This window comes from Papilio polytes, unplaced genomic scaffold (assembly GCF_000836215.1).
Source record: "Papilio polytes unplaced genomic scaffold, Ppol_1.0 DF824269.1, whole genome shotgun sequence".
Lineage (NCBI taxonomy): Eukaryota > Metazoa > Arthropoda > Insecta > Lepidoptera > Papilionidae > Papilio > Papilio polytes.
In genome coordinates, this window is record NW_013524935.1 from 4,051,136 (window position 1) to 4,063,886 (window position 12,751).

The following is a 12,751-nucleotide window of genomic DNA, read 5'->3' on the forward strand; positions in this document are numbered from 1 at the left end:
TAGAGTTGCTAATGCCCGTCTTATTAACAACATTAAGGTGAAAACTAAAATGGCTTCCTTTTGCATTTTATAGGTACTTCGGTAATAAAATGTAAATAATTAACAATTATTTTTTACAATTGGTTTGTAATAGTTTTACTTATTGTAAGTATTGTAAAGGCCATGGTGGCGTTATTAATATTAACAAAAATATCCTTAAAACTCATTGATGTACAGATTCAATATAAACAAACAAACGTTGTCCACACGCAGTCGGTGTCGTCTCCCGCGCCTCTTCTAACGTGCGCGTCTCGCGGACACGGAAACAGCTTTTTAATCTGTAGTGACGTTGTTTCCCGCCCTTTTTGGTATGTTTTTTTTATTTTTTAAAAGGGCAATGATATATTCATTATGCCAATTAAATAATGCTAAATTTGTTTTGTAAAATTTTAAAAATAAACTGGGCGTTAATAGTGTATGTTTATTAATATTTTGTGAAAAACAATCATTATTAATTAAATGATGTTTTAAATTTAGATTAACTTACATGTTCGAATTAAAACTATTATAAATGTTAGAAGGTTTGTAAATTATCTAAAATAGAATGGATCAGATATTAAATTCTTGACAAAATTAATAATAACGATAGCGACAAAATCAATTAAACATTAATGTTATTTTACTTACAATCCGTACCAATCCTTATACGCTGCAAAATATCGCATTGACTGGTATCAAAGTGTGTCAACCACGGCGCGCCATATTGCGGACACCGTTATATTTTCTTTATTCTGAGATTGGTTTAGCTTTAAATGTATGTTAATTTGCCTCGTTTATATTGTTCCAGTAACAAGCTTAAACTGACTTGCAGCAAATAACCGTGGGTCTAAGCAACAAAAACGCATTATTGTCCCTGCTCGATCAGAGACACGGTTTTGTACAGGTCTTTTCGACAGTGGAAACCCACGGTGTCAAATGACAAATTTAAATAAACAATGATTAGTGATTTAAAAAAGTTTTAATAGAATTGATTAATTTTATTAAAATAACTAGCTGTTCCCGTGCGGCTACATCCGCATGAAATTATGAAAATTTTACTTTATTGTTTACATTTGTCAAATTATCAATAGCAAATGTCAAAATGACATGACATGACAAACCTTAGCAATCTTTCTTTCTTGATGTTGGCAGCAACTTATGGTTTCTTTCCCCACGAGGGTTTTTATCCAAAATATTTAACTCCTAAGTTTAACGGCGTGAAAATATGTACCCTAAAGCATGACGTAAGTGTAGGGCTTTTTATAAAAAAAAGTATTATTCGAAAATATGCTGTAATTGCTGACATCTTAGGCATTATAGGAGTTAATCTAATGCGATGTAAAACAATAGATATTTTTCCCTATTCTGACGTGAAATGGATATCGTGTTCTAATTTAATTTTAAATTGTAATCTGATTTACGATACAACTTACTTTAAATCGCTAAATTACAAAACAAAATAAAAAATGTAACTATAAGTAATTATTAAATATTGTAAAAAAAACTATATGTAGATATTCTTTTGTTATCATATTTTTATCGTGTTTCTGTATTTTGTAATTAAAAAAAATAAATGTTGTTTCAGAACGTCACTTAAAAATGATACGTTCCGCAGAGGTGAGTAATTACTTATTACGCTAAATTACTATATCATATTTACTATATGTTTTTCTTCTATTAATTTGAAATTATACTTGATACTTCATACTAATGTTATAAATGCGAAAGTTCAGATAGATGATTGTTAGTTAGAGTTTGTAGCCTAAACGGATGTACGGATTTCGATAAAATACGTTACGATACGATCGAACACATAGGAACACTTTTTTTTATATTTCAAGCAGACGGAGTCGCGGGCGACAGCTAGTCACTCGGAAGTTTAATTGTTACACAATTTCATTGATAGGGAATTATTACTAAAGATTTACTACGGAAACAAACCATGTTTTGCGAGATCGCTCACGATACCCGCATACCTTTGTAATTAATCTGAATTACGATCGATTATAAAATTCTGTAGAAGCCTACGCAAGATTTAATTGTCATAGAATAAAATATGCCTTCTTTTATTATATAATTATGATTTCCTTCCTAACTTCTTTTTTTGTTCCGCTCTATTATATGATAATCTATGTTTTTAAGAAAGTTTTAATAGTGGTAGGGTCCGCTTTAACATCTTCGCACGAATAAGCCGGCTCGCCCGGTGAAATACCACGACCTCACAGAAAACAGGCGTGAAGTGGAAGCAATTCCGCGTTTCGTCTGATGAGTGTGGGGCCGGACGCCTAATTTTGGTCCATCTTCCTTTCCACCCTTTTCTTAAGAGAGAGGGATGGGAAGGAAAAGTGGATTTTACGGTGGACGAGACGCATAGGAAGAGGAAATATCCTCTTGATATTGTCTCCTCTACTGTCGATTTAGGGTAGGCAGCGCATCTGTATTTGCGGATGTCTATGGCATTTCGACCGTTTCAGGTGGCCGCTTACTCGTTTGACAGTTAATATTATATAAAAAACGTCAAAAAACACTAGAAAAAAATTAGGTTAAAGATTTACGTGGGTGTAATCAAAATCAATGGGAATAAGAAACTGCTTTACATGTGACTAGCACTGATTTCTATGGATTTTTTTAAGAAGTTTAGATTGATCTAAACTTCTTAAAAAAATCCATCAATGATACAAAATATGATTTAAAACAAATAAGTGTGGTCTACGGTTTTAACAATAAAATAACCACATGTGTCGCTTCTTAATAGTTTTATTTAATTTATTTTTAAAGGTTAACTATATTTTAGCTTTACTTAAGTAGGTTATGATTTAGTTCTTAAGTTATTCTTAATTTTAACACATTTCAAAATCTTGCTACTTTATGTTGATTCTTTTCAGATTTTTTATTGTTTTTTTTGTTACGACTAATTTGGTTATATAATTACGTTACTGTTTTGTACAGATTACCGAAACTGTGCAGTCAAATGTAATTAACCTTCGTTAGTTTTTTTACTCTGTTTGCATCGTGACGGAGAATAATTATTCTTATGTTTTAAACAAGAACCATGTACATAATTACACTATTTTTAGGTAATTCAGCATGTATCAAAGAATATTATTTTCTGTTAAATAGAATATTTGGGTAGAAAATAATAGTGATAATGTTAGAAAAATAGGCTGATAAAAGTGTATGAAAGGGTACATACAGTGCGGACTGTAGGGTGACCATGATGTGGGTAAAGTTCGTAAATTTGTCCATTTTGTGATGGCCTTTCATTTGTTCTCAGACGTGCCAATGCCCGATACGAGAGATAGGTCCTGCAATGGCGGACTCTTGCTCGGGGCATTCGGTACTGTTGTTCATGACTGTACTGGAAGCGTTCATCAATGGCCGCTGCGACCTTGCCGATCCTTGCAACCGCCTCGATAACAAAGACAATCCTGACGATGATTACGATTTTGTTGTGATCGGTGGCGGCACGGCAGGCTCTGTAGTCGCTGGCAGGCTCTCAGAAAACCCGCAATGGAAGGTATGTTTAGCGTTATTTCGTAGTAAAAAATCGGTCTGTAGATTCAAGTAAGATTCATTTTAAAACCCGCTTTCGTTTGTCTTCTATACATATAATAAAATTGAAGTGTCTGTTTGTAATAACAAAAGAAAAATTCTAGATATCGGGAATACATATAAATCATTACTTGCGTTGCTGATAACGAAAATCGCATTTAAAAAAAATTTTGTCTAACTGTCTATCTGTCTGTCCTCAAGCCGCGTTTGCTCCGGGCAATCTCCGAAACGGTTGGACTGATTTTAATTGGACTTTTCACTGGAGGGTTACTTACATGGACGGGAATATATGAGTTACATTTTTTTAAGTCCGCGCTGTCAAAATGGCGACCTTTATCTCTGTAACGGTTGGACTGATTTTAACGCGACTTTGGAGGGTAGATGCACACGGAAATGTTCTGCGCTAACGAAGTTTGGGGGCTATAGCTCGTTTTAAATATATATAAAAAGTTATTCGTATTGAAGGTTTTCTCTGTGTTAGGTGCTACTATTAGAGGCCGGTGGAGATGAACCCTTGTCATCATCAGTCCCGGCTTGGGTGACAGCCTACTGGGGGCGAAATGACACCGATTGGATGTATTACACCGAGCCCCAGGAGAAGGCATGTCTCGCGGATGGCGGCAAGTGCTACTGGCCTAGAGGGAAATTACTTGGTAAGTTACTTGATTATCATGAGTTAGACGGGAAAAGATTGTTATAAAATGAATCTGTACTTACTCTTAATAAGATCGGACGCACATCTGAGACTGAACTATTTTACAACTGTTTTGCGATTGTCTATTGTTTTACAGCTAATTTAATTGTTTAGTTAGTAATGTGCGCACCTCCGTATAAGCTCATAGGAATGAAAGCACGACTGAAATGTTGTGCGATAGTTTAGTCAAAGGTGTGCGTATAGAACCAAGTAAGGTTATTTATCGTATTTTGTTTTTTGTCAATTCTTGTGTGTTTTCTATTCTATTTTGCAATGATCTTTAGTAAACCTAGCATGTTGTTTGAAGCTGTTTTTTTATAATTTCACTTAACAAAGATGTGTTCTATACAGTGGTTAAGATACATTGTTTTAATTTTTTTTATGTAAGTTGTAAAAACCCACTAATAAAATCGTTATGAATAAATAAATAATTGAAGGATTAATTTTATGTTGCACGAATATCTAAATAAAATGTACAATGAATCATCAAAGCAATCTTAAGAAGAAACATTATTAAATCGTGATTTTATTACGTGATAATTATAATAGTCATTAGGGAGAGGAAAATCTACACCGGCGATACTAATGCAATGCTAGTACTATCCAATGTGCTAGTTATATAATTATACTAGCTGTTGCTCGTGATTTCGACCGCATGAAATTATGTTAGTTAACCTATATTACTTGCAGTATAATTACCTTTCTAACGGTGAAAGAATTTTTAAAATCGGCCCAGTAGTTTTTGAGTTATTTCAAAACATAGAAAAATACGAATCTTTCCTCTTTATACCATTAGTGTATATATAGATTAACTGTTTCTTGGGTAACAACTAAGTAGAAGTTACAGATTTAACATTGTTACGCTCTCTCTACAGTCGACATTTAAATAAGTTAACACGAGGGTTACCATTAACTCTAAAACACTTCCATTGAGTCCACGAATTTTAATATCGACACCAAACCAATCCCAACATAATTTTCTAGACATACATTTTATGCTTATCTTGGGTATAACATTTTTTTAAAAAAAATTGCTAATATCATTAATACAAAAGTTTAGATGGACGGATGGAAGTTTGTTAGAAGGTATCTTTGGAACTGTTCAACAGTTCTCGATAAAATTTGGCACATGTAGATCATAGCATGGAAGAACACTTAGGCCGCTTGATAAGTTTTTATTAATTCCGCGCAGACGGCTCACGTTTAAAGTCCCTTTTTAGTTTAGTTTCCTTCCCTTTTCTTATAAGGGAAGGATAGGTGGAGGAGACACATAGGAAGGGACAATTGCAATAATTTATGTGCATCTCCTCCTCCATCTCCAAAAAAGCTGATAAAAGTGGTACGTTGAATTTAAAACTAGAGAAGACTTTTAGAAGAAGAAGAAAGATTTGAAATATTTCAATATTGTCAATATCAGGTGGCTGTTCAACAATAAACGGCATGATGTACATGCGGGGCCACCCCGCGGACTACGACGGGTGGGCGGTGAACGGCGCGCACGGCTGGTCCTGGCACGAAGTCTTCCCCTACTTCCTTAAGAGTGAGGACAACAAGGAAATTGGTAGCGGTGTCTCCGGACAGTATCATAATATCGGTGGACCGATGCCTGTACAGAGAGTAAGTACTCATAAAGTTATTAGTAAATCTCTTATACCATGTACTAAATACATTGCTTTATAAATATAAGATTCCGAAAACCATAGATTAATCTTTTTTTTTGATTTTTAATTATTTTGACTAATAATTTGTGTTCCTGAACGATATACTACTTTATCATTTACCATAGAAAATATTAAAGCAAAAACAAAAATTGCATTAAATGTGATTTTTTTCGAAAGATTTGAATAAACCACAAGTTTAAAGGTTAAAGTAGCGAATGCATTTATTTATTTGTTTAAGGAAGTTTTAGTAACAACGGGAAATATGAATAATGATGGTTTCAGTTCCGTCACGCGCCGCAGTTCGCTCACGACGTGGTGGCGGCCTCCATAGAGCTAGGTTTCCCACCTACTGGCGACCTCAACGGGGAGAGCACCACTGGCTTCACACTGGCACAGGCCTTCAATGAGTTAGTTTAATTTATTTTAACTAAACAAATCGATACTCTATCATACTAATATTATAAATGCGAATATTTAGATGGATGGATGTTTGTTAGAGTTTGTAGCCTAAACGGCTGAACCGATTTTGAGAAAACTTGGTATAGATGTAGACGATGGAAGAACACATAAGCAACTCACTTTTGGTTTTTTATTTCCACCCGAACGGAGTCGCGAAAGCTAGAACTAATTTAACGAAAGACACTACTTATTTATGTAAGATGTAAGCAATCGCAGTATATTTTTGAATAATCGTTCTTATAATAAAAAGGCTTTCACCTACGACTTGATTTAAGCAGTTTTCACGATATTAAACTTAGGATGTAAGTAATTTGAAAAAAACCGCCATGCGGAAAAGAGACAAAACTACAAGTTGACATCAAGGAAGGAAGATTGGTAACGGTAATTGTTCTCCATTGTCAAAGGCCTTCGTTGTCATTTGTGCATTTTATTTTTGGTATTTCACAAACGTAAACAATAAAATAAAGTTTTTATATAATTCCATGCGGATGGAGCCGAACGGGAACAGCTCGTACTAATATTATAAAGAGGAAAGATTTATATTTTTGTGTACATTAATAACTCAAAAACTACGGAGCCGAATTTAAAAATTATTTCACCATTAAAAAGCTATATTATCAGTGAGTAACGTAGGATTTTTTTTTTCACACGGATGTTGTCGCGTGCAACAGCCAGTGTTAAATAAGATGTTACTTTAATGCAGTTATTGACTTCCTAGTACCGTAGCTGCTGTTTCCGATGCGTTCAATTACTAGAACTAATGCATTATGTTTAAATACCCGTGAAGAGGTCAATTGAAATTCAACGACCTTTGCTTTTCAAAATCGGGATTCAAAGTGTTCATACCTTTTGGAGAAAGAGTATCGTAACAAACGTACAGAAGAATTGATTATTTTGAAAGTTGACTAAAATCTTTACTAATACAAAGAAAATAGATTTGTATTTTATATGTATTGAAATTATTCAAAAAGTACTGAGCCGATTTTAAAAATTCTTTCACTATTCAAAAGCTACGTTACTACCGAGTATGTTTTATTATTATTATTTATTTATATTATTATTACGTGGACGAAGTCTCGAGTAACAACTAGTATTAAATACCTTGTGGTGCTTAGTAAAATATTTCTTGGTTTCTCTATTGGTTACAAAGATCACTTTGTATTGAACATATTTTCTCTTTTCCTATTAACAGGGGTGGATCAAGATATACAACGTCCCGTGGTTTCCTTCGTCCAGGAGCAAGACGAGCAAATCTAGACGTAGTGTTCAATGCCCTAGGGTCTAAAGTCATTGTAGATCCCGCCACTAAGATTGTTACCGCTGTTGAATATATTAAAGACGGGGTCACGAAGACTGTTAAAGTTAATAAAGAGGTAAGTAGTAATTGACTTATGTACGTATTACTTCTTACTAATATTATAAATGCGAAAGTTTGGATAGATGTTTGTTAGAGTTTGTAGCCTAAACGGCTTAACGGATCTCGATAAAGTTTGGCATGGATATAGAGGATAGTCTGGAAGAACAGATAAGCTACTCACGTTTGTTATTTCTACTTCCGGGCGAACGGAGTCGCGGGCGAAAGCTAGTTAAGTAATAATTGACTAACGTCTTACTTATGTTATGAATGCGAAAGTTTACATGGTTCGCTAGAGTTTGTAGCCAAAACTTCTGAACGGATCTAGATGAAATCTGCCGTAGATGTAGAGGATAGTCTGGAAGAACACTTAAGCTACTTGCTTTTGTTTTCTATTCGGACGGAGTAGCGGGTGGAAGCTAGTATCATATTAAAACTATTGTAAAGTACTAATTTCTGCAATATTCACTAATAATTTTATTGCCTGTAAATGAAATCTGTTTATATTTAGATTTTTAACTAAGATTAACCACTACATCAATACTACAACCAATGTTGATTTTTTTTAAATTATATAATTAACTACATGTTTAAATTCCAGGCAATACTTTCAGCGGGTACACTCAATTCTCCTCAAATTTTACTCCTCTCTGGTATTGGACCTAAAGATACGTTGAACAAATTCAACATACCAGTCATTCAAGACCTTCCCGGAGTAGGACAAAACTTACAAAACCACGTCGGAGTTAAACTGGACTTCACTCTGATGAAGGAACCGGACTTGCCTGTGCTGGACTGGGCCGCCGCTATGGATTATATGCTGAAGAGAGAAGGACCGCTGTCTTCTACGGGAATGTCTCAGGTTAACTAATCATACTGAGTCTTTAAGTGGAACTGCAGACGTAGTACAAGAAATCTATACTAAGCGACAATTTATATAATCATTAACTGTTAATACGATAGTACCCAGTGTTACGAACATCTAATTTTAAAAAATCTATTTCATACATCACATTCATATTTCATACGCAAAAGTAGTTTTGGTACAAGTCTCCGTCAAATTAAGCCCCACAGTGTTAGGTTTAGTGTGTTTCACTGTTACTTTTAATTTAAACCTCATTTTTGATCCAGTATAGCTTCTTATAGATTTATGGGATTAGTCCCAACTGTCACCCCGCTCTGTCCCCACGTGAGAATCAAAAGTTTCATCCGTCCCACCTTTTAGTCTATCACCAATTTGGTGACAGATAGAATCGTCAAATAAAATAAGTTCCAACCGTCCTCTCATCGCAAAAGGTGGGACGGATGAAACTTTTTATTCTCATCTATATCCACGTGGGAACAGAGCAGGGTGACGGTGGGGAATAATCCGTTTTGTGTACTCCAGTTGACAGGTATGGTGAACTCGAAGTACGCGCCCGCGGGCGGCCGCCAGCCCGACATACAGTACTTCTTCGGCGGGTACTACGCGAGCTGCAGCGACGGCAACACGATAGAGCCTGCGCAGTACGCCGCTACCGACCGCAGGAACATCATGTAAGTATAGTCTACTAGTACTCGTATAGTGTACTAGTATAGCGCATTAGTACAGTGTCTTAGTATAGTGTTCTAGTGTAGTACAGTATACTTTACTATATAATATACTAATATAGTACTGCACTATCGTTGAAATTGAACCGATCTAAAGATCGGAATAGCAAAATAATGTGATACATTGTTTAAAATGCGATCAAATACTTTTTCATGCTTCATTCCATAATTACCAAGTAATATAAAGTATGCATCAATCTCCAACATCAAACAAAAGAATTAACAAGTAGTCTCTGTGTTCTTCCAGACTATGCAAAATTTCATCGAGATCCGATCAGAATTTCAGGCTGCAAACTTTTACAAACATCCATCTATCTAAACTTTCGCATTTATATTAGTAAGATTTTCTCTACTTTGAGAATAACTTGTCTAATCTTTTGTACCTAATACTCAGATTGTTTTCAACTAGACATATAAGATATCTGCTTTTATTACTAGGATAGCAGCGATAGCCCTGCAGCCTCGCAGTCGCGGCTACATCACACTGAGGTCAACAGACCCCACTGCCCCGCCTGTCATGCAGCCAAACTACTTCTGCGACGAACACGAGATGAACGTAATCGTAGAAGCAGCTAGAATTGCTTACCGTCTCGCTAATACTACGGTAAGCAGATTCCTATTAGTAAAGGTTTTAGCTAGACTTTAGTTTAAAAGCGATTCAGGTCATTTTTTTATAACATTCTGCAATTTTACCTCTTGATATAATTTGACTAACTCTTTGGTATCACATCAACGGGAGAAATGTTATACAGCGTGTTATTTAATACTAGCTATAGTCCGGGACTCTGTCCACGTGGGATTAAAAGAAAATGTTATCCTCTACATCTATGCCAAATTTGAATGGTTTTAATAATGTGTTTAAGTTATTACGAGAGAAGTACGGCATGGTACCGACCCCGGGATATGGTGACAATTGTCCTGGCGGCGGAGCCAACCCCACTGACGAGTTCTTCAGGTGCCTGGCGCAGTACCAAACGGCACCTGAGAACCATCAGGTCGGAACCTGCAAGATGGGGCCGAGAATAGACCCCATGGCGGTCGTGGACCCACAGCTTAGAGTACACGGGATTGAAGGTGACAGAAATGTGATAATTTTCTTTTTATTTGTTTTTTTTTTTATAATATTAGGAGGCAAACGAGAAAGCGGCCACCTGAATCCACCGAAATGGAAAGCGACCACAATTGCAGATGCATTGTGTACCCTTAATTGACGTAGGAGAAGACGCACATAAAGAGGATATTTCCCCTTCCTATGTGTCTCCTCCACCGTCAAATCTACTTTTCATTCCCATCCTTTCCTCTTAAGAAAAGGGTGGAAAGGGAAAGGGACTAAAATTAGGCCTCCGGCACCACACTCATCAGACGAAACGTGGAATTTCTTCCACTTCATGGCTGTTTTCTGTGTGGTCGTGGTATTGCACCGGGCGAGCCGACCCTACAGTGCGAAGATGTTATAGCGGGCTTTACCGCGGTATTTTTTACATGATATTTTTGTTTCAGGTCTTAGAGTAATCGATGCTGCAATCATGCCAACCATAACAACCGGTAAGTTTGTATTTAAATGTACGACATAGTTGTACAAAGCGTTATAAAAGCCTTGGTTATATTTTTCCTTTTTCAACGGCTTAAATTCCATAAGTATGCTAAACCCTTGGTGTTACCATATTTTCTTTTGGTTAATTAATTGTGTCGTTGTTACATTATAATCGCTCAAATGGACTTGAACCCAGAGCCGTAAATATTAATAATTTGTAAAGTGTTGTCTTCGTCACGTATTTAAAGCCTAACAGAAAAATATAAAAACCCTGGCCTGGGGGCTCTTATATCGGATTTACATTCCAGTGTACAAAGAAATTACTTTCGTATTGGACCGTAATATGGCGAGGATTTATTCCTACTTCTGACTAGACGATTATATTATAGCTGTTGCTCGCGACTTCGTCAGCGTGAAATAAAAAAAAATGTATAGCTCGTGTCACACACAGATAAATTACCTATTTAATAGTGAAAGAATTTTTGAAATCGGCCCAGTAGATTTTGAGTTATTTCATTACATACAAAAATACAAATCTTTTCTCTTTCTAACATTAGTATGGAAGTATAAGCTATATATAATAAGGTATTTTTGTAACAGGCAACACAGCAGCACCTACAGTGATGGTGGCGGAGCGCGGCGCTGAGTTTATACGAAGCAGACATCAGCTGTACAAACATATACCGTTCAGCGGACATAGAAACTATTTTGGTGATAGCTCACAGCAAGACGACGATAGGTAACTATTAAAATGAAAAAGAATAAAAGAAAAAAGAAACATATTTTTATAATAATAAAAGAAAAGGAACTCATTAACGTAACACAAGAATTACGCAACAAAAAAAAAGAAAAAAGACATAAACTGTGCAAAAGAGTACGGACCAAGAGTCTGTAGATGTAGATTTCTTTTATTTCTAAAAAAAACTACTAAAAAGTACCGACGTGTGTTTCCATATGTAACATTGTATTTACAAACTTTCGCCCGCGACTCGGTATGCGTGGACGAAAAAAAAACAAAGTAGTCTATGTGTTCTGCCAGACTATCCTCTACATCTATGACATCGAGATCCGCTCAGCTGTTTAGGTTACAAACTCTAACAAACATCCAACCTTTCGCATTTGTACTATTTATTTTTTAAATCTATTTTTTACAGACATTATATTATATCCATTGATAAAGTGGAATTGCAAGAAATATCGTTAAAACGAGATTAGTGGTATTTAGAAAATATTTCTATTGGTGTTGGTTTTTTTTAATCAAGAAATAAATAAAAGAATTCTGTACTACATTGAAACAGGATTAAAGCTTCCTAAAGGGATAATTAATCACATTTTTAATAATAATCGTGTATTATTAACAGATGGCATATCGTCCACAAGGAGGAAAAGTGGGTCAACTGGAAATGGGACAGGAACTGGAACTGGGAAAACAGACGGAACGAACAAAAACCCAATTGGATCAAAAAGCAGAACACACCTGTAGCAGCTGCTAGTAATTAAGTTAATAAAAGAATACATTTCGTTAGTCACATCTCTTTTTTAATAAACCGACTGAAAATGGATATCAAAGCCCGCTACATACCGTCAGTTGACACTTTTAACTGAAGAGAATTGTTCAATTAAAACTGTGCATCTGTCTGTTTTGCTTGTACACACAGTTTTATCTGATTTTAACTCAGTAGTTCAGTTAAACTGTCAGAACCTGTCGTTTGGTGCGGGCTTTGTCGCGGGTCGCACTAGTGGAATAAGGGCTTAACACCACCAAGATACCTTATCCACAGATAAGAGAATATTTTGGTTAATAAGAAATAAAAATCAATTTAGAAACTAAACTATTTATTTTAATTTTATAACGAAACTATTACAATACGACCAGCATTATAAATAAA

At 35.5% G+C, this 12,751-nt stretch overlaps 1 protein-coding gene across 1 annotated transcript; it reads left to right on the top strand.

The window, feature by feature from the left end:
- The first annotated feature begins 239 nt into the window (after positions 1–239).
- On the top strand, positions 240–12,694 carry LOC106108721 (glucose dehydrogenase [FAD, quinone]-like). The gene is made up of 14 exons (XM_013289984.1): positions 240–347; positions 1,604–1,635; positions 3,293–3,535; positions 4,052–4,223; positions 5,682–5,881; positions 6,208–6,332; positions 7,577–7,757; positions 8,340–8,600; positions 9,126–9,274; positions 9,767–9,932; positions 10,192–10,402; positions 10,829–10,873; positions 11,463–11,601; positions 12,224–12,694. Exons 2-14 carry the CDS (start codon positions 1,618–1,620, stop codon positions 12,360–12,362), a joined length of 2,049 nt encoding a protein of 682 aa, XP_013145438.1. The 5' UTR covers positions 240–347; positions 1,604–1,617; the 3' UTR covers positions 12,363–12,694.
- Positions 12,695–12,751: the final 57 nt, after the last annotated feature.